Source organism: Aureobasidium pullulans (assembly GCF_000721785.1).
Source record: "Aureobasidium pullulans EXF-150 unplaced genomic scaffold scaffold_7, whole genome shotgun sequence".
Classification (NCBI taxonomy): domain Eukaryota; kingdom Fungi; phylum Ascomycota; class Dothideomycetes; order Dothideales; family Saccotheciaceae; genus Aureobasidium; species Aureobasidium pullulans.
The window spans coordinates 335,733-356,013 of NW_021941027.1; the positions used below are offsets into that span (position 1 = coordinate 335,733).

General features: G+C 51.4%; 7 protein-coding genes across 7 annotated transcripts; 1 reads left to right on the top strand and 6 right to left on the bottom strand.

Moving 5' to 3' along the window:
* Positions 1 to 330: 330 nt before the first annotated feature.
* M438DRAFT_396374 (uncharacterized protein) lies at positions 331 to 3,011 on the bottom strand. The gene is made up of 2 exons (XM_029909260.1): positions 2,757 to 3,011; positions 331 to 2,705 (listed from the first exon to the last, which is right to left on the bottom strand). Exons 1-2 carry the CDS (start codon positions 2,821 to 2,823, stop codon positions 568 to 570), a joined length of 2,205 nt encoding a protein of 734 aa, XP_029761523.1. The 5' UTR covers positions 2,824 to 3,011; the 3' UTR covers positions 331 to 567.
* A 262-nt stretch (positions 3,012 to 3,273) lies between these two features.
* On the bottom strand, positions 3,274 to 6,040 carry M438DRAFT_316803 (uncharacterized protein; the record flags this gene model as incomplete). Its single annotated transcript, XM_029902715.1, has 1 exon — positions 3,274 to 6,040. One exon carries the CDS (start codon positions 6,038 to 6,040, stop codon positions 3,392 to 3,394), a length of 2,649 nt encoding a protein of 882 aa, XP_029761524.1. The 3' UTR covers positions 3,274 to 3,391.
* A 1,088-nt stretch (positions 6,041 to 7,128) lies between these two features.
* On the bottom strand, positions 7,129 to 7,794 carry M438DRAFT_272125 (cysteine proteinase; the record flags this gene model as incomplete). Its single annotated transcript, XM_029900536.1, has 1 exon — positions 7,129 to 7,794. A coding segment is annotated over one exon (666 nt), but the record flags the coding sequence as incomplete, so codon positions are not given.
* A 2,301-nt stretch (positions 7,795 to 10,095) lies between these two features.
* On the bottom strand, positions 10,096 to 11,234 carry M438DRAFT_193788 (uncharacterized protein). The gene has a single exon (XM_029899282.1). The coding sequence runs from the start codon at positions 11,005 to 11,007 to the stop codon at positions 10,426 to 10,428; it is 582 nt and encodes a 193-aa protein (XP_029761526.1). The 5' UTR covers positions 11,008 to 11,234; the 3' UTR covers positions 10,096 to 10,425.
* On the top strand, positions 10,991 to 14,239 carry M438DRAFT_404811 (uncharacterized protein). Its single transcript, XM_029909743.1, has 3 exons — positions 10,991 to 11,432; positions 11,489 to 11,643; positions 11,692 to 14,239. Exons 1-3 carry the CDS (start codon positions 11,326 to 11,328, stop codon positions 13,746 to 13,748), a joined length of 2,319 nt encoding a protein of 772 aa, XP_029761527.1. The 5' UTR covers positions 10,991 to 11,325; the 3' UTR covers positions 13,749 to 14,239.
* A 1,059-nt stretch (positions 14,240 to 15,298) lies between these two features.
* On the bottom strand, positions 15,299 to 18,688 carry M438DRAFT_193867 (ankyrin). Its single transcript, XM_029899283.1, has 5 exons — positions 18,673 to 18,688; positions 18,432 to 18,624; positions 18,359 to 18,383; positions 17,714 to 18,310; positions 15,299 to 17,653 (listed from the first exon to the last, which is right to left on the bottom strand). Exons 2-5 carry the CDS (start codon positions 18,499 to 18,501, stop codon positions 15,499 to 15,501), a joined length of 2,847 nt encoding a protein of 948 aa, XP_029761528.1. The 5' UTR covers positions 18,502 to 18,624; positions 18,673 to 18,688; the 3' UTR covers positions 15,299 to 15,498.
* A 76-nt stretch (positions 18,689 to 18,764) lies between these two features.
* On the bottom strand, positions 18,765 to 20,222 carry M438DRAFT_344684 (phospholipase, patatin family protein). Its single transcript, XM_029905279.1, has 3 exons — positions 19,767 to 20,222; positions 19,487 to 19,720; positions 18,765 to 19,437 (listed from the first exon to the last, which is right to left on the bottom strand). The coding sequence occupies exons 1-3, from the start codon at positions 19,925 to 19,927 to the stop codon at positions 18,828 to 18,830; spliced, it is 1,005 nt and encodes a 334-aa protein (XP_029761529.1). The 5' UTR covers positions 19,928 to 20,222; the 3' UTR covers positions 18,765 to 18,827.
* Positions 20,223 to 20,281: the final 59 nt, after the last annotated feature.

Here is a 20,281-nt window from a genome sequence, read left to right on the forward strand (position 1 = left end):
TGAAATTGTTGCTGACATGGCGGTGACCTCATAAATTCGCCTGTCGCGCGCTGAAGGATCGTGCAGCCTTCTCTTCGTATGCATCATCGCGAACTAACATGTCATGACAGCAAGAAATAGAAAGTCTTGCAGCAAACAACATCTGCCGTGACCCTGGTCGAGAACGGTGCGCTTTCTGCAGCGCGGGACATTAGCTTTGCAACAGCTATGGGAATGTACGCTATTTCCTGGATCGATGGATATGTCCATGAGAGCAACTGTCTCACATTCTCTTGTTGGATGCCCTTTGAGATGGTTACAATCATGATGCCGTTCAGTAGACACACAAAAGCCCTAATTCACTTCCACCTATATAAGCTTCCAGCCAGGATGCTTGTTTCTATCCTCGGACAGGTTATTTCCTGTTCGGCGTACTACATATCTCTAACATCGATGACCAGCAGGAATAAACATTATGCCTTTTGATGAGTATTTAGTAAAGTGCATTGTCGAGCTGAGAGCTCTATGTGGATATAAAAAAATGCCTTTCAATTATGCCATGATGCCTTTACAAGTTTCCAACCGAATCTATCTGGCTTTGGTCTTTGCCTTGACTCTAGCGAGCAATGAGTTCAGATCTTCGCCACCGGAGGAAGCCTCAGTCTTTGCCTTCTTCTCCCTCTTCTCAGCTGGCGGTGCATCAGCTCTCTCACCATCCTCATCAGCTCTGCCCTTTCTCTTCCTCCTGCCCTCCTCGAGCAGCGCCTTCATACCCTGTGTACCCTTGAATCTAGGATTCGTAGGATCGATGGCGAATTCGTGACTCTCGAACAACTTGGCGAATCTGGGATCTTGGGTTTCCATGTTGAAGTCATCTTGACCCAACACTTCTGCTGCATCCTTGGCTTTCTTGTTGTTCTTGGATTTCTTCTTGAGGGTCTTTTCAGCTTTGGCGATTTCGTTCATGTTGAAGTGGCGCATGTTGTCTGATTTGTCGTCGACCATGAGGAGTTCGAGTTCGGCGCGCTTGGCTGCTGTTGCTGCGTCCGCTGCTTCACGGGCCTCGCGCTTCTTTTGACGGTCGGCTTTACGAGCTTGCTTTTCGGCCTTTTGTGCTGTCACTGTGTCGTTGAAGAAGGGGTCGTTGAAGGGGTCTTCTTCGTCTGCTGGTGCTGTGACTTCTTCCTTTGCAGACTTCTTCTCTGAAATGGCGTCGTCGTCTGAACCTTCCTCTACAGTCTCGCCGTTTCTTGATGCCTTCATCTTTTCCTTACGGCGGGCCTTGCGTTCCTTTTCTTTGCGAATGTACTTTTCGCGTGTAGTTTCTTCGATGATGGGTTCGTTTTCGAAGACGCCGTTGGCTTTTGAGGCGGCGTTGGAGAGACCAGATGTGAATGTGATTTGCATGTCTCCTACGGGGCCATCGTCCTTTGACTTTGACTTTGAAGGTGCGGAAGAAAGACCTAGTGCAGCGCGCATCTTTTGTCTTTGTTGCTCGGCCTTGGTCAAGCCTGTGTCGTCGTCTTCGCCATCACTGCTGTCGCTACCAATGTATGCTTGTAGGTCGTTCTCGTCAATCTCGGCACGCGAGAAGGCGCGCTTTTGTACCTCCTTTCTCGTGGTGTCATCGGCGTCCCATGTCAAGCGGACTTTACTGTGAGTGAGGGCCTCGGTGACGAATTCGTTGGGCTTGTAGCCTGAGGTGATCTTTGTGCATTCGTCGCGAGGTGTGTCGGTGTCGAAGTCGACCTCGTCAGGGATGAATCGTAGATCGAAGAAGTTTGCTGTGGAGAGGTATTCGCGGCCGTCCATGCCATCGTAGAGCGACTTTGCCGTCTCCTTGGAGTCGCAGGTGATGACGGCGTAGTAGTACTTCAGGCGGTCCAATTGGTATTGACGCAGCTTTGCTGAATCGAACTCCTCGCCAGTGTCTCCCTTCAATAGCTCCTTCTTGATTCTCTCTTCCTCGTCATCGGTATCCTCATCTTCGTCGATCTCTTTTGTGGCGCTGGCAAAGATGTCTCTCGGCGGGCCCTCGAGCTCTTCCTTCTCCATGCGCTCCTTGCCGAACTCGCTGGGGTACACGACGACCTTTGAAACGCGACCGGTTGATGCGAAACTCTGAGCGACAGCCATGAGATCCTCTGCGCGAATGTTGTCCCAGTCGAGGTTGACGACGGCCAGACGAGACGAAACATCGCCTAGAGGCACTTCAGCCGCTCCCTCGTTAGGGAACTCGACTGCATCATCCTCGATCTCTTCCTCTTCTTCGCTCTCGTCTTCTGAACTGCTGTCATCTTCAGACGAAGAGAAACCACCCTCTCTTGCGGGATCTCTGACTCTGTCATCCAACCTCTTCAACTCGGCCTCGATTTCGTCATCGTCGGCAACAACCTCCTCTTCACTCTCACTGTCGCTTCCGACAACATCCCTCGTAGGCTTTTTGCTCTTCTTGGCCTTCACCTTCTGTGCCTTGCCCATCTCTTCCTCTGACTCCTCATCTTCTTCCTCCTCATCTCCATCCTCAATCTTGTAAAAACGTTCCAACTCTTTCTTCGCATTGCCCTTTGAGACCTTACGACCGTACTTGTCAACGGTGGCTTTCTTGGAAAAGTCGTCGTCCTTGAACATGCGACTGAAACGCTTGTCGACTCCAACTTTGCTGTGTCGTGCTGAGGGGAGGCGGAAGCGAGGATCTGTGGTCATGGATGCGAAGCGAGGATCACCTATTACACATATCAGTTTAGTTCTCCTCTAGTGCTCTGCGTCAAACTCACTCGCTGCAGCAGAAGAGGAAGTGCCTTCATTGCGGCGACTGCCCTTTGCTTTGCCTTGAGCTGGCATATTGGCGATCTGTGTATGCAAAATCCGATCTAATGTGTAGAAGCAGCAACTTGCGATCAAGTCAAACGCAAAGAAATTATTCGCAAAGAAATTCTCTCAATGTCGAGCGAGTCGCAAAGATCGATAAAGGGTGCTTGTAACTTTTCTAGAACTTCGAGAAAAAGCTTCGGAGTTAAGGTCTTTGCCCGGAGCTTGGCGAAAGAGATGGCCAATCACCAACGCACGCCCTCTGTGATGTGACTGCTGGTTTGAAAAAAAAAACACTCTGTAGTTTTAAAATCATACAAAAGGTGGATTGAGGTTGGTCCGAGAGAAAGCGAAAAGTTCACATCCCCACTACCGATTTGAACTATCTGAATTCCCTCTATCAGTCAGATTATCTACATGTCCGCCTGTAAACGGCACGAAATGGGTCTTCTCGGCATGCATTTTAAAAAGTAATAAGGATCTCAAATAGGGTGGTGGAAGGAGAAGGAAGAAGCGGGATCAAAAGTCAAAGAAAAGGGGGTATCATTAAGAATGCAATATAGGTATCAAGCAGAAAATAAAAGTGATGCTCTTCGTCTCATCATGTAGTCAACTGCGTCTTCTTCTTTGTTGCTCTCATCCCCTGAATAGTTCCATCTCTACCGAGTCCTCTGCCGCATTCCAGAACGATCATGCGAACAAAGTCCTTGAGGAGCCAGTAACTGCTGTGCGCCCCGAGCATAGTCAGATATTGGATTTCTAAGGGTCCCCCACCGTATTTGAGGAAGTAGTCGATTTGGCCGTTATCGTTGAGTAGTAACATGCGCTGTTCTGCAATCTCCTCACGTGAGAAGTTATGAGTTTCTAGTTCCACATTAGATGGCAGTCTGGGTAACTGGTCGGGGCGATTGCCTGATGCGCCTTCGGGCGAGGAATAGAACCATGATCCGGAGGATGAGAACCAGCCTGGACTGGCTGTGGGTACCCACGCTGACTTGAGCGAGGAGGCATATGGAGCGTCGACCGTGGCATTCAAACGATACGACACTGGATCATAAGGATTGATGATGTTGTAGATGTTGTCGACCGCAAGACAGCCGTACGTTCCATGACTTCCACAAATCGGCTTTCGGATGGAAGACAAATTTGCACCGGGCTTCTGCTTGCCCAGTCGGGGCATCAAGGATGCTCGCTTCAAAAGCAGGAAGAAGCCTGCAGGCGATCCACACAGGAACAAGCCAGAAGTGTTGAAGAGGAAATGCTCCAGAGGCGGCGAAGAGTTCAGATCGACGGTGGTAGGATCGGAAAGCTCCGCAGGGATACTGGTTGGTTGTTTAGACAAGATATCCACCGCCATCACGCTGCCCAATGAATGCGCAATGATGTGTACTCGTCCATGCTGAGCGAAGCCAGGATTGTTCTGACACCAAAGCTTGTAGATACGGTTGGCCTCACCAATGACGGCGGCAATCATCTTGGGTTGATGGTGTGATAAATAGTAAGGAACATCCAGCATGACGTCCGAGACGATGTTTCGCACGGATGGAAGAGTTTCGGGAGTAATGTCCTTGAGACCAAAGTCATTCAATGCCGGATCATCAGGGATGTCTCGTTCGCCATCTTCGAAAGAGAGACTTTGACGCCAATTGACCGGCAGAACCATGATACCACCCATGTTCGTTCTTAGCCGTGACTTCACACCATCTGTCCCCAATTCGACGCTCACTTCTCGTCGAAAAGCGTTGATAGCATGCGTAAAATGAAAACTCTCCATACGTTCCGAAAGCTTTTGGCCAATGCCATGAATGACGAGAATTAACTCTGTGACTTTGGGTCGCTCAGCATGGGCAAGGGCGGGATCAGACTTCTGTCGCCGATTCGGAGGCGCTCCTGATTGAGAGGATGATACACCTTCTTCAGCCTTCGTCGCGGTAGAGCTTTTCTTGGTTGGGTACAATCGATCGTATGCGGCTTGATCGAAGCCACGAACAACGGCTATACCCAGCTTGCGGCCTTTGCGGATGTAGTTCGCCAGGGGACGACGACCGTAGTAGGCTGATGGTTGGAGATTGGGCTTCAAAATGTATGCATCGTTCGCATTCGCGTATACGACACCGGCAGTGGGATACCACCTGGGCAAGCCGCCACCTGATGAATAAGTGGAGGTACCAGAGGCCTTGTTGTCGACACCATCGACACCTGAAGCAATATCAATGATATCACAAGCGATCTCAACAGCATGTTCGCGATCCTTCTCGGCTGTGGCTGGCTCGTCGTCGAGGTTCATAGAGGTGACGCTACCCATTTCTGTTCTGGCAGTGGATGGTCTGCTTTCGAGCCTCTTGAACAGATCAGGCCAAAGTTTGTGCAAGATTTTCGCTTCTCCAGCGGCACCGACTTCGATGGCACTATTCAGCTCGTCGCTCCAAGTCTCGGTCCAAGGCTGTAGCTCGGTATAGCCTGCTTCCAGCATGTTGGCGACAGATGGCTCGACCGGAAGCATGGTATCTTTGTAAAACCAAGTGGCACGCACAACTGGAGAAACGTCGTTGACTGGACGCCAGTAAATGGGCTCCAGGTTGAGATCCGGCATGGCTACATGGTGCAGGCGAGAGACTCCGACGGCTATCTTTGCAGAAGGTGTTTCTGGACTGGCTTGCGGCTTCTTGGGCTGCTTGGCCTTAGCTGAAGGGTCATCCCACTGGTAGCTGTCGAGCAGTTGAGGTTGAGGTCTGGAAGGAATTCGGTCTGCTCGTCGCATAGAAGGGGCGCGAATGAAAGGAGTCCCGGTTGTGTCGTGGTTCTCAGCGTCCGGTGGGACAGCCGGTGCCTCATGGATAACAGGCGGTCTATTGCTCCTTGTCGAGGCATCGCTGGCGGATGCCGGACGGCGAGCAGATGGAGAGGTACTCAGTACACTAAGCTCTGCCTTCTTCCCCTTCTCTTGCCTGCCGGTTGGCTCAGGATCCGCATGTGGCTTTGGCTTCTCGCCCCGCTCTTCGTTGTACCTGAGGAGCTTTCGCCGGAGGTCGTGCCATGCCTTGTCGAGAGCAGTATTATCGAATTCGGAAAAGGGCCGCGGTGGCAGTTTCGCATACATCGTCTGGGCTGTCTGAGCTGAAGGCGGTAGCGGTGATAGAGGATCGTCTATGGCTAGCGGTGAGGTGTAGAAGAAGCGGGCTTTTACTGGTGGCGGTGCCTCGCTATGATGCAGTATCTGGCGGATATACTGGTTCGTCGAGGATGTCATCTTGTCGCCTTGCAAAATCGTCCATGGCAAGTCTTTTCGTTCGTCTTTTGTTCATCTGCCCGCCTGAGCATGACCCACGGGTCCCACGCATCGCGCTTGAAACAAAACGTCATTGCCCCAAGCTCGGCATGTGAAAGCCTCCGCAAACATCACCACCATCGATGCCTTCCTCATCAGTCAAGTACACCTGGATGCTATCTCAAGTTTGAATATTGTTTTCTGATTTTCTGCAGAGTGTTCTGATGCTTGTGTTCCTTGTGTGTATGCATATCTCCTTCCTTGGTATCGTAGAATAGAACTTTTCAGCACTTGAAAAGTCCTTTGATGCAACCCCGATGCGACCACCCAAACTCCTTGATATGCTTGCTTCCCTCCTCATGACTCTAAAACAATGGGTATCGTGTGCAATGATAAAAAGAAGACCATGCTGCTTTGACTCCTATCTCCAAGCTCCGAATGCCGCCTTGCCCTCTCTTCCTTCTTGTTTTGATGTTGTTTGTTTCGTCTTCTGTCTTCGGTCAGCTTCTTGTCGCTATTTGTATTGAAGACCAGGTAGAGACATACCTTTGTGTGTAGTTTGTTTGGACCACAATTTTGTGCGCAAGGACATGCTGCCGCCCTTTGAATGTGTCCCTATTGTATGTATGCCCTTGAGTGTATGAGTGTGGGGGTAGGGCAGTGACATGTGTGGGAAGAGCAGCCCGCAGCCCTCACGGCTTAGTGTGTTTGCCAAGGTATGGTGAGGGCCACAGGCTACAAGGGCAGCAGCATGTCTGTCGTTTTCTGGGTCAATGGTTCAAGGCTCAGAGGTTGGGAGGATTTGAGTTTGATCTCCATCGAGCCTTCATTCATCGCAACTGGATGATGCCGATTCTCTGGGGACGCGCTTAGGGTAGGGTGCTTTTGAGCTTCTTGGATGCTGCGTGTTGCGGATTGATGAGGCAGGCCAAGATATCGTTGAATGTTTTCACGACCATTGAGTTCAAGTACGCATCTTGGAAAACGCTGCGTCTTGGTGGCGAAGGTCCGAAGTCCTCTGCGGCTTGGTCAGCAAGCAAATCAAATTCAAGAATAAGGAAGCAAATACCTCAAAGCTCAAAGTGTTTGTTGAACCCTCCGAGGTTGAACATCGAAACCATGGCGCGTCTAGCGTAAGGTATGTGCTCAGGCCCAAACTCCTTGGTCGGGTTGCTGAGCTCAAGAGCAGAGGCGAAGCCGTTCAGGCAGGTGAAAACGCCACAGTCTGAACCATTGTTCTGGATGGCGCTGCGGCGGTCGACGTCGGTCCAGTCCCCCTCAACGTACTTGTCTCCAAGCTCCATCTGCAACCACTGTCGACCCAGCCTTATATAGTGGGCGCTCTTGCGATTCTCCTCTGAGCGACCAACGTCCAGACTGTCGAGGTATTCGATGGTGTGGTTGTCTGGGCAGATGACAAGCAATGACCAGTGATTGCCAGGATTGACTGGAAAGAAGATGCGTTTGCATTGCAAAAGCTTGTCGCCCATGATGCCTTTGCGGCGCGACCATCTCTTGATCGCATCAATGCCGTTTCTGGTGACTGAGGAATACCAGCCGCTTATATACGAGGCGAATGGCGGGACTTTGCCCTTGGTGTGGCCGGCCTTGTCGTTCATAGCATTACACAAAGCAGTGAAGAAGCCATTGATGATTTCATCATTGAGCCATCCTTCAGGCTCGCCTGTGCGGTAGTTTGCGGAATGTAAAAGTGTGGCAAAGTCTTTGCGGGTCAAGTCATTTCCCTCAGGAGACTTGACAATAGCTCTGCCAGGGTTGGAGATGTTGAGAATTTCGCTGACTTTCTGGTCTAAGTCTTGGGGCAATTTCTTGAGGAAGAGAGCGAGCTTCTCTCTGAGAGGGGCTTCGAGATCTTCGTCCTCACCAAGTTGGATCTGGCTAACTCGTTCAGCGAAAGCAGCGGCTTCTTCTTCTGAGGCGGCGATGCTCCTGTTCCAATCAATGAGGTGGAGATAGACCCAGGGAGTCGAGATGCGACCGGGTTTGTTTTGAGCATATGATCTTGCTCGGATTCTGCGGCTTGACCAGTAATGTTGCTCGGCTTCGTTGGATGCTTCTGCTTCGTTGGCTGCGCAGGTGCGTGCTTCCTGCTCCCAATGTTCAGACGGGAAGGTAGAGAAGGCCGGCTGGGGAGATTCATGATACTCCCATGCAACTTGAAGACGTTCTCTCTCGGCTTGAAGCTGATCGGTAGAACTGGCAACAAGATGAACAGTATATTCGTCACCGTCTTCATCGGAATCAGTCTCAAATGCGGGTCCGGCATCGGGTGCGGGTCCGGCATCAGGTGCCTCATCGATTGATCTTTGATGTTTTTGGAAATGAAGGCGCGCTTGTCTGATCTGTTTTGCTTTTTCGATAACTGTATCGCGTTCCTTGCGAATTCTGTCGCGACCATTGACCTGGGTAGTTTTGGGTAGATCGGAGTTGTCTTCGCCGTCAATCTCCATGGGATCACCGAGTCCTTCCAAGCAGAGGCGCAGAATTTCGAGATCTGCCTCCTTGGGCTCCCGATCCGCGTAGACAGCCATCATATGCAGAATCTCTTCCTCAGTGTGGGCGAAAGTTGTTTGTGTTGGAGCTGAATTTATATGTTGCAAGGGAGACGCGTGGGAGGGGCTGAATGCGGCGTCACTGCTGAATGCGGCGTTGTTGATGGTCGGTGCGCAAACGTCGGCTTCGCTTTCGAGCCTCTCTTCGCTCTTCACCTCCTCTTGCTTCACTTTGAAGTCGCGCACGTTTCTGCAGTCGTCGGCGTACTTTGCAAGTTCAGACAAGAGTTGATCCGAAGCCTCGTTCTCGTCGGCATATCTCTGGAGCTCGGACAAGAGCTGCTGCGATGGCTCGTCCATGATCGTCGGCTGAAAGGCTGCAGGAGTCGTTGTAGCTGAACGTGCTGCTGCGGGTGAGAGCTCCTTGGCCGGCGAAGATGGCGGTGCCATGCCGTGAACTTCACGAACTTCTGACGAGGTACTGGTATTTCCAGGCTCCCTCGCCAGTTGCTGCTGTGCCTCGGAATGGTGTTGAACCATTGCGGTGGCTTGAGTGAACCCACCAAACGTGCTTCGGAGCAGTCTGGGGCTGGGGCTGTCCCCATCACTCTCGCTGCCGCTGCTGTCGGCACGAGCAAGCTTGTAACGAGTCACAGGACTCGGAGAGCGACTGATAGAGGCCAGTCGGGGGTCCAGGGATGACCAGACAACAGGCCTGGTGGTTGAGGTAGCTTCGTACGCGCCATTGCCAGCAACGACAGCGTACTCACCACTCACCACAGTCTCGAATGCCCGATGGTGACTCGAGCCGACCTGGTACTCCATGTCCTGGTCGGTCTCAATTGATGCCACCACAGGCATTTCCGACTCCTGACCCTCCTGGAAGGAACTGGCGCGAGGCAGGGTCAGGGCAGGCACCCGGAACAATGCCACTTGCTCCAGGTTGTTGTTGGCATGCTGGCCGACGGCGACCTCTTCGTCACTCTCGTAGTCAAGGAGCTCGTCCTCCATCTCCACCTCGGACTCCACAGGGCCGGCACTCTGACTGGCGCCAGAGGCCGCGTCGAACAAACCGGGTAGACGGCTCTGCGAGGGAGAGCGCGATCTACTTGCTGCAGCCCCTCTTCTCTTGCGAGAAGAGCTTAGCCAACTGTTCCTGCGAAGGACAGCTGCATGGTCGCCAGAGTCAGTGACCGAAGTCATCTGCCTCTTGGGCGAAGGGGACTGAGCGTCGGAATCATCCGACGGGTCGCGAGACCGCTTGCTGCTGGTCGGCGAGGGTGGTGAGAGGGGGGGAATCGATCCCAAGCTGGTGCTGGCGGTAAAACCAGGCCCGGACGAACGGGGCTTCTTGACGGGTCGTTCAAACTCCCACGTCTCGCCGCTCTCGGTCACGAAGGACTCGAGCTTGCGCTTTCTCTCGTTGTTGCTGTTGTTGCTGTTGCCGCGAGGCGAGACAGCGCGCGAAGGGGAGGCGGAAGAGTGCTCCATTGTGCGACGCTTTCGCTTCCTTAAGGCTACGGCGTGCTTTTGGAGACACTGAAAGGTAGGCGCAGGGCAGGTAAAGCAGTTGGTGGTGCTTTGTTGGTTGTCGTCGGAAAAAGGAATTTTTGACTGGTTGCGGTGCGCTGGGTAAGAAGAAGGGTTGGTGAAAGTCGAGAATTGTTTTGATACTGACGAAACGCGAGTGTCGATTGGTCGACGCATTTAACGCGATTCACTTGTTTGTCTCCTTCACTTCGAGTTTATCTCATTCGCTCAAGTCTGTCATTGAAGTAATGCATAATTTTCAACTTTCTGCATTCATGGGTATGATGTCCTTTCCATGACCTCCTTGACCACGGCGAATTGAACCTATCTAAAGCAAGTGTTTGTCTCCTCTGGCCAGCTACAAGACTGAGTCTCACGGTCCAGATGCAGAAGGCTGGTCAAACAAAGCAACACATGCATGGAGAGGCATTGTTTGCTCTGTCTGCTCGTCTCGTACGTACACAAGACCTTCTGCTCTCCCTGGACAATTGACACATCTGACTTCCCATCTTGCCTTTTGACAGACACATCTTGGACGATGTCAGAGCTTGGGAATGGCTGTAGTGTCGGTCGATGAGTAGTGAAAGGAAGTGAGTGAGTGATTGATGAAGTCATTGAAAAAGGCCGAGGAGTGAAGAATAGCTCGGTGTGACCACGCAAAGTTGAAAATGGATATTGTAGAAGGGAGCTCGGTCTTACAATGCATAATGATCTTGATGGTATTACTGTTTCACCTGAACATGAGATTGAAGAGAAGGAAAGACGACGCCAAAAGACGTGTGGGATTTGGGCATGAGGTTGGCAGACAGAATGCGGAGAGGGCGGTGGAGCGACGGACGACTTTCGAATCACCAACACTCCTGTTTGACAAGTCAAGCTCATCTCAGACAGCAACTTCCTTCTCATTCCCTGCAATTCCTAGTCAAACCTCAGTCTTCCACTCCTACTAGCTTCATTGTTATCGTTTTGGGCGGATCCTTGCTCAGTCAGCGCAAGTCGAAGCAGCTGACGCTCCGACCGAACCCTTCGCCGGGCGACGACAAGAACACATCGCGCCAACACCTTCACCCACCTCTCACTATCCACAACTTCGACGCTAACAGAGTCAATTTACACGACAACATCCAGAAGAGCTTCCACCACATTTTGTCCGCCCACGAGGCTACTTATTCTTGAACCTATCCATCGCCTCAAACAGCGACTGCCCCTCACTTCGCCAACAACATGGCCATGGAGGGTGCGCGCTACACGATAGAGCAATTGAAAGCTCTTCGTGAATCGCCCCTGGTGCGCAAACCAGATGAACTGCCCTCGATCGACGAGTGGATAGAGTAAGCCTTTCCTCTGACCGCCTCCCCAAAGAGAATCCCTGCTCAACCAAGAAAAGAGGCAGTCAACAACAGTCGCAACAAGAGAATGGCGGTCGCAAGCCCCGCAACCAAGCCCAGAGACAAGAAGAGCCTGCGCCCATGGGCAACTTCTCATCACAGAGACCATCACTACTACAGACCAGACACACCTCGCGCTCTGCCCAGCAGCCTGGTACGTCGCTCACCACACCCACCCCTGCCAAAAGCTTACAGTCTACAGACGAAATCGTGCTTGGCCCGCCAAAGACGTCATTCGCATCCTCCCGAAACATCAACAAGCTCGAAGAGCGCGAGCAAGAACAAGAGTCACCCGCAGCCGCACAGCGCTCGCGCTTTTTCCGCGACAGGGAAACCACAAAGACCGGCAACAACAGAGACTGGAGATCATCCAAACAGCAACAGGAAGACGACGATGCCTTTGCTGCGGAACCCAGATTTACACCCCGTCAGCCACGTGAGGGCAACGGCAACGGCTTCGGTCAGCGATTCGATCAACGCTGGTCTCGCGACAACAACGACCGTGATCGCGAGCGCGAACGCGAGCGTGAGCGTGAAAGACCCAGTCAGCGTGGTGGTTGGCGCGACAAGGCACGCAACGAGCGCCAGGGCCAAGGCCAGGACGCTTCCGAGAAGGAGCCTGAATGGATGGATGAGCCATTGGAGAAGGAGAACAAGAACCAGATGCACACACAAGAGGACTTTGAGCAATGGAAGGAACGTATGAAGGCTTCCAACGCAGCACCCGCCGAAACCAAGCAGGACACATTTGATGAGGTTGCCACTCCAGTCAAGTCAACGCCGGCACACTCAAAACCACAGACTCCTCTGGTGACAGACGCACCCGGCTTTGACAAGAGCATCTTTGGATCTTGGGGAGAGAGCAAGAGACTTGAGAGCCCTGTCGATACGCGCACAACCAAGACACCCGCCGCAGGAAAGGGCAAGTCCTCCCGCTTCGCATCCATGTTTGCTCCCAAGGAGGAGGCTCGTCCTGTTGTCGAAGAAGCTGCCAGCCCTGCGCCGCTTGAGTCGAATGAAGACAAGGCCGGCTTCTTGAGAATTATGGCCGGCCTTCGCAGAGGACCATCGCACTCTGGCGTCGACTCACCCATCAGAGAGCAGGATGGAAGAGGCCCTCCTGCTGGACCGCCGCCTGGCTTTGGCGTTCAAGCACCACAAGACGCTTTGGCTGCAATGTTCGACAAGGCGCCTGCATCTACTCAGTCTCCGCGACCTCAACCTGGCTTCGCTACTTCTGACTCGTACTTGCCACCTCCATCTCAATTCAGCCGACCTACGAGCAATGTCGCTTCGCCGGATCCCTCTTCAATGAGGTCGGGGAACCCTGCTTCGCACTTGCCTCATCAGATGCAGAACATCTTTCTCGATCAAGCTCCTCGTAACGGTTCCACCCCGGAAATTTTCAACCAGCAGCATTCGCGCAAGCAGAACTCGTTGAACAAGGACTCGGAGTTCTTGCTCAACTTGATTCAAACCAAGAACGCTAACAGAGCTGCTCCTCCACCTCGCAATCAACACGAGCCAGAGCCTTTCCAGCTTTTCCTCGACCAACCTCCCAAGACTCACACCCAGACCATTGCCCCCAAGCCGCAGGCTCCTCGTCCCACCGAATCAATCGAGGAGCAGCTGTTCCGTGGTAACCAGCATCTCTCCAACATCGATCACGGTCGTCCTCGTGCTCCTCCTGGCTTCATTGAAGACCCTTCGATTGTCCTGCAACAAGCTCAACGTAGCTATCCTAACGGCCCTCCCCAGCCACGCCGCCAGAGTGCTGCCCAACAGATGCCCAATACTGGACCTGGAGCTCCTCAAGACTTCCCTCCCAATTTCCCATACATGTCTGGTGGTCCTCCACCTCCTGGTCCTGGCGACCGCATGCCTCCACCTGGTTTCAACCCAAACCTACGTCACCCACCTGGCTTCGCCAACATACCCAACATTTTCCAGCAGCCTGGTTCGCAACCTCCTCCGCAACAAGGTGGTATGCAAGGCCCACCCCCTGGCTTCCCACCTGGTATGGCTCTGCCGCCTCCAGGTTTCGGAGGTCATGGCCCGCCTCCGCCTGGCTTCTTCAACAACCCTAACCATATCCCCGGCGTACCACCTGGTTTTGCTCCTCCAGGCATGATGATGATGCCCGGTAGTGGCGTCAGAAGCCCTGAAGGTACGCCTGGTATGAGAAGTCCTCAAGAAGGACCCGGCATGGGTATGCCTATGCTTCAGGGCATGGGTGCTGCCTATGGTGGCAGACGTTAGAAGTCGTATATGCTACCCAGATATGGTGGAAAGCCATACATTCACTACGAATCATGGCCGACCGTGAGTGGATAAACAGGCATAAGGATGAATACAGGCGCCAATGATTAGGAAAAGATGAGAAAACTCAAGGGATGATCTTTTTTTTCCGGTTCGATGTTCTGAGATAAAACTATGAATTCAGATCGAAGGGCACTCCTATGCCTTATTTGCTATCCCGATATCTTCTGTTCCTTTTGTGTTTTTCTATGCTGACATACCATGTCTTCCCAGCACATAAACCAAAACAGTCCATCTCAGTCTCCTCCATTCCACCCTGATGTTCTATTTTGCGGCGATGTATCGCGCTGTTCATCGATGCCGGCAAAGAAATCGTTTGCCATGGAATCGACGTCCCAAACCACATCATCACCTTCACCACCTCAAAGCCGCCCGCCTGTACGGTAGAGTAGGTACATCATAAAATTTCCCGATTTCAAAACTTCTATTCCCTGCTTCTTCCCATCCTCATCACATAATCAAACTCTGGAAATTTGAGGATTCAAATGAGCGCTTTATTAAACCCCAAGGCCACCGATCCCAACATCCCAAAAAAGACCACCACAACTTTTTCACCATTCTTGATCTACATACGGAATACGCTTATCGTGCTTTATAGCCTCTGTGCAAGTACCCCGGAATAAAGGTTGTGTTATTGCCCGAGTCGAAAGAGCGGTGGATGTGAATGACAGTGTTGTATTTTTTGACTATGCTCAATTTGTTGATTGGGATTATTTGGCTCCTAAATGTGATGATTGACGTGTTGGGAGGATGGGATGGAGATTTATGAGTGGTGATATGGCGGAAGAGATTTGCTTGGCTTGTGCAGGCTTAGTGGATAAGAAAGAAGATCAGAAAGCACGATAGATGGTGTGGCTGTCGCGCGTTTCATTTTCTAAGTCGAGCAGTTAGTGTCGATGGCTAGGTCGTATAACAGCTTAAAATATTATGGACGTTCACTCTATTAGGTATCTCCGACTTCCGGTCGAACGATTTTCCGCTCTCCTTACGAAGGTAGACACTACAGGTGAGATGATGTTTGCCAGGTATACTAAGCGAGTTTCCAGTGTTGTTGGAACCATTGAAATGTGCTTTCATCAACCATCAATGAGCTGTCAACGCCGAATGGCCCCTAGTCTAATTTCCAAAGCTCAAAGTTGTAAACCCGACTTCAGTCATACACCATCTACACACATATATATGATGAGATCTATATCCATGCTATACAATGTTGATCTGCTAAGAGGCTTAGGCTATTGTGCGTTATTTCTGGAACCCAAACCTGAGAGATCCATATTACTGGGATTATAGAATTTCGGATCTGTCAGAACGGTCGGCCGTCCACCAGAGTTATATCTCCGTGATCAAGTTGGAGATATTGCATGCTGTAAGGATTCAATTCGAAGTTGAAGAGTCTTTCCCATCCACGCTATGCAATTTTGACCTCTGCGCGTCGCCTCATCTTTGCTGTGCGTCTACTTCTTCAAGCAGTAGGCTGTGTATCGGTTGCTCCAACCATCAATCGAAAGCCAACGTAAGGCCGAAGACTCTTCTCGGAAGACGTGTTGACTCGCATCTCAAACTTTTCGTTGAACAAAATGCCTTCCCCGGCTTTCCCAGTGCTGCTAAGCTTGAGCGATCGTTCAGAACCCTTCATCAACGAGGTCCAGACTTCAGAGGTTCAAACTCCAGATGTCCAGACTTCACCACGTTACGTGAGCTGGATGTGCTGCATATTATACGGCTTTGGGCTGTACCCAAAATCCTTCACCGTTCCGTCGTATGAGATCCTGACGAGTGTGCCACTATGTTGCAAGTCCGTCAGAGACCGATCCGGTGGGGTTGGTCGCTTTCTCCAAGCAGTAAAATCTGCCTCAGATGTTCCAATCATCAGATCAAACCCGAGGAATCGATGGGCAGATAGTTCGACTTTCAGTGCATATATGTCGTTATCTGCGCCTCGAAGTTTGACAACATGCAGGACATTAGGGTAGCATTGTCCAACAAGAGTATCCTGGGACGAAGAACCAATCTTGGAACCATCGATTGCGCCACATGTCAACACGACACCGAGCCAACGTACACGTGGATTCGTCACAGATATACGAAACCTAAGTGTGTCAACACAAGTAACACAACGCGAAGCCAACGTACGTGTGCATTCGCCATACAGCAGCAATGAAGCCAACGATACCCAGCCCCGATTCAGAGCAAGGTGAAACGGCCTCCAAGTTTGACTGTTATGGTTTGAGTCAACATGGCGACCGGCGCCGTTCATAATGAGCGCAGTGGCAAGGTCAGGCGTTGAGGCTTCTAGCGCGAAGAAGATTGCCGCGCAGATAGTCTCCGGCTCATCTCTATCCAGCTCCGGGCTGCTGATGGCTTTTGAGCTGATTGGGGTGTCCAAAGGTACGCCCGCTTTGACAACACCGGGCACAAGACTGGCAAGACCATGCTTGACAATCCACGTCAGGAGCTTTGAGTGTGAATACCCACGAACTGATGTTACTCTCAGCAGAACATGATTCGCGAACTCCAGATTTCTTTCGCCTATGAGAAGGGCGTCCAAGACTTCATCGATGACATGTTGCTGCCAGACCTGACGACCCCATATCGATTCGATCACTTTGATGGTTTCGAATGATTGTGCCTTGACAGCCAAGCTAAGCACGCTGTGACCATCGTGTCCGCGTAGCAGTACTGAACCTGAATCTTCTTGCAGAAGGCATTTGACTATCTCCGAGTGGCCTTGCTCAGCGGCATAATGCAAAGCAGTCCTGCCAGTAGAAGGTGCCTTGGCAGCAATATCACAATGTCTAGCGACTCTGGTGAACATATCGAGGGAGCCGCGCTTGGCAGCTAGATGTAAAGGAAGCAACCCTTCGTGGTAAGCTAGAGGCAGTGTGAAGTCAGGACGAGATGCGCCGTCCAGCATTGTCGACCGCTCCATGGCGATATCATACAACGGCACATGAGTGTTGTCGATCGCCCACCAAACGATGTCGGCGTTTCCAGCGATCCGGCCCTGGTTCCAGGGACACATCTGCGAATCATCGCTATTACACATGAACGCCAGCTTCCAAAATTTGTTCATAAGCATCGAGTCGCCCGACACAGACCGGGATAGAGTCAGCCAATTGAACCTTGCATATTGTTTGAAGGCAGTCACTGATTTAGAGTCGTTTGGCCGCTCCACCAGCCTTTGGATCAGCACGGGCTTATCATTCATCTTAGGAAACGATGCTGGCTTCCTCCAGATAAGTGATGGTCTCTGCACGTACGCTAACGCTTTGCTTGGCCGTGCCCAACGACTCATTTGTGAGAAAGAGGGCATTTGCAAGGTCGTAAGCTCAAGCTCATGGTGAGTACGATTTTCCTCTCTTAGGGCCAATTCCATATGCCAGCAAAGATGCGTGATGCACATCGCGCCAAGTTTCAGCTCAGCATCATCCCAGACATGAAACTTCAGTTTCTCGAGTATTTCAGCACGAGAACTGTTCAGGAAACGTCTCACCGAATGATGAGCTGGCACTAGGAATCTCTCGACCTCGTCAAAGATTACGAGGTTCGCACCACATTCGATAATGAACCTGGAAGGTGGAATCTGCTTAGACTGTAGTTCTCCTGATAGGGGATCCGTTGCCAGTGCTTCTCCCAGAGCGTCGACAGTGAGCGGGTTCTTGGCTTCGTACACGTAGCGGAGCACGCGTAGAGCGTACGGTTCTTGTTTTCGCCGAAGCCGCTCTAGACACTTTTCGTATGTCTCATCGAGATCCTTGGGTAGTCCCCTGAGCGCCACGACAATCTCGGCGTCAGTTCTACACGTATCCCAGAGCACATCGATCTGGAGACGAGTCCAAAGCAACCTGAACTTGATGGTGAGCAAGGTATGTTGGAAAGTGCTTCTGGGCCACGGGGTTACGTACATTCCGTTAGCTTTACTGATCAGGGTCTCGATAATTTGTGTCACAGTATTTGGATTGTTCGATATCGGCCCGTCGTACATGCTGCGTTTTTCAACATGGTGCTTGACATACACTGCGATGTCATCCTTGTTCCTTGCGGCTGTGACCTCAAGGCGTATCGAACCCGGAAGTCGACTTTTGATGTCAAGTTCGTCACGTCCACAGATAACGACCTTCGCCGAGGTCTTCTCGAGTATGCTTGCGAAGCACACGAGAGCATCTAAATATTCGTCTCTGGCGCACAAGTCGAGTCCGTCTACGACAAGGACTGTTCCTTCGACCTCCGAAATCAGTGGTAGCAAAAGCTCTCGGAGAATTTCGCTGCAGCTTGGATTGGTAACGCGAGAGCCGAACATACGTCTGAGAGCCAGGATGACGGCTCTTGGAGGCTTTTGTTGACGTGTATACAGGTGTCGAAGGAACTGTTTGACGTAGCTTCGAAACAGGTCCGCTGCTTTCAACGAGTCACGCTTCTCAGAATCAAAATAGACGTGTGCAACGAAATCTCGCGATGATTGCTTGTCGTGGTGATCTAGTAAGATTTGGATAATCGTGTTTCTGCGGTGTTTAGAGATTGCACCTTGGGCCGGGTTAAGATGCACTTACGCCAGAAAGGTCTTTCCACATCCGACTATATAAGTATCAGTATGTAAGTTGGTGCACTTGGAGCATGACTCACTAATGCCGGAAACCCAGAGGCAGTTTTGATTGGGTTGCTGTTGTGTTTGGGGACGAGCAATTGATGACATGAAACTTTCAAAATCCTTGATGATCCATTGGGTGGTGTTGAACACCTTCAACAGTTTTATCTTATGGTGTACCCGTTCTGGTTGATACTTAGAGATATGTGCCAGGAGACCCCGAGAGTCATCCTCTGACAGGTCAGCAGGAGTGATTTCCATTGTGCACACCGAACACACCTGAGTTGGCCAATTGCCAGCCAGAATCTTGACTTATCAATTCAAAATCATGATCCTCGTCTCGAGCGATTTTGTTCATGCTCTCTAGCAATAAAGTAGGCTTCTGCACAGAAGACTTGGCTATACATGTAGTCATGAGTGATGCATCAATTTTGCTACATGAAGTCTGACATACATTGACGTTGTCGCAATCGCTCGACACAAGTTCGAAGGACACTTTGTACGGCCTCAGACTGCAGGTGGTCAGCTGTCATGGACTTGATAGTGGCAATCTGCTCGGTCTCCGCCAATCCTATGTCGCCCAACCCTCGAGGAACATTGAATCGAAAGCACAGCTTCTTCTCAAACAGTCTAGATTGAGCTCGATGAAACTTGTCGGCACTAGCTTCGGTCTCGGTAGCGATACTCAACAGCGTTTTCCCGATGCCCAAGATTGTGTCTTCGAAAGGTTTATAGCCAGGCTGGCCTGTCCCAAGGGAGATCAGACATCCAACATTTTCTGACAGCGACTCCTCAGAGGTCAAGAGATCGGCGGCTTCATCCCAAACATGCTGGACAGGGTTATTCGCACCAGTACCTCCATCCAGAAACCGCTGCTGGGGATCACCAATGCTGATTGAGTCGAAAAAGCTTGAAGCAGCGGAGGTGGCGCGAGCAGCTTCCCAGATGCGGACCGTCCTGTACAGATCAGGATCGCCTCTTGATGTGTACCAGCTTCTGAGTAGAGATGTCTGCGACGTTTCACCACTCGTGCAGCATACAAAGCTATGCGAGGTTAGGAAAACGATCTATGCGAAATGGCCGTTGTGCTTACACTTTAGTTCCTTGCGGGTCTTTGAGCAGCGTATTTTCGTCAAGGTTGCGGTCTCGAATAATTTGTTTGATAGCCTGTTCCAAGACTTTGCTATCGTAACGTTCCTTGAGGTTGCCCTTGATGTTGACAGGAATGCGATGCTTCTTGTGGAATACTGTGGCAGACAGTTCTGTGTAAGCTTTGATACACTCGTCGACACTCATATCAAGACGACCCAGCATGATTGCGATGAGCCTAGGGAGATTAGAAAGGTGAGGAAGAAGCTTGTGAATATGTTTACCCGCCAGTACTTGTCCCGCCAATAACATCGAAATAGTCGCAAGGCTTGGGTGGGTTGTCCGGATCAATTGCGTTCATAATGCGTTGAAGGATATATAACGAGGAGAGCCCACGAACTCCTCCGCCGTCAAGGCTGAGAAGATTGAGATCTCTGCCAGGCATTTTTTGAGCTCAGAAATTTGGCGGCTAGCCAGGACCGATAAGACGAGAGCTCAACAGAGGCCTGGGAAATGCATGATTTATCATCGGCAGGCACGCGGGGGCCCGCAAAGCAGCGTGCCGCTGCACACCGCAAGCTGGAGCTGAGTCGCAACTGCCTATTGGCATGGCTTGCAGGGGTTGTCGACGCGCTTGATCGCGTGAGACGCCATGCATGAGGAAACGGGAAAAGTAGACTGATTCACCAGCGGCGCATCTGTTCGGACATCGTTCACGTAAAAAGTATGAGAATTAGAGCATTTCCAGATGGTGTTTGGGGAACACGGTCGATGTCAAGATGACACATGCTGATTCGGA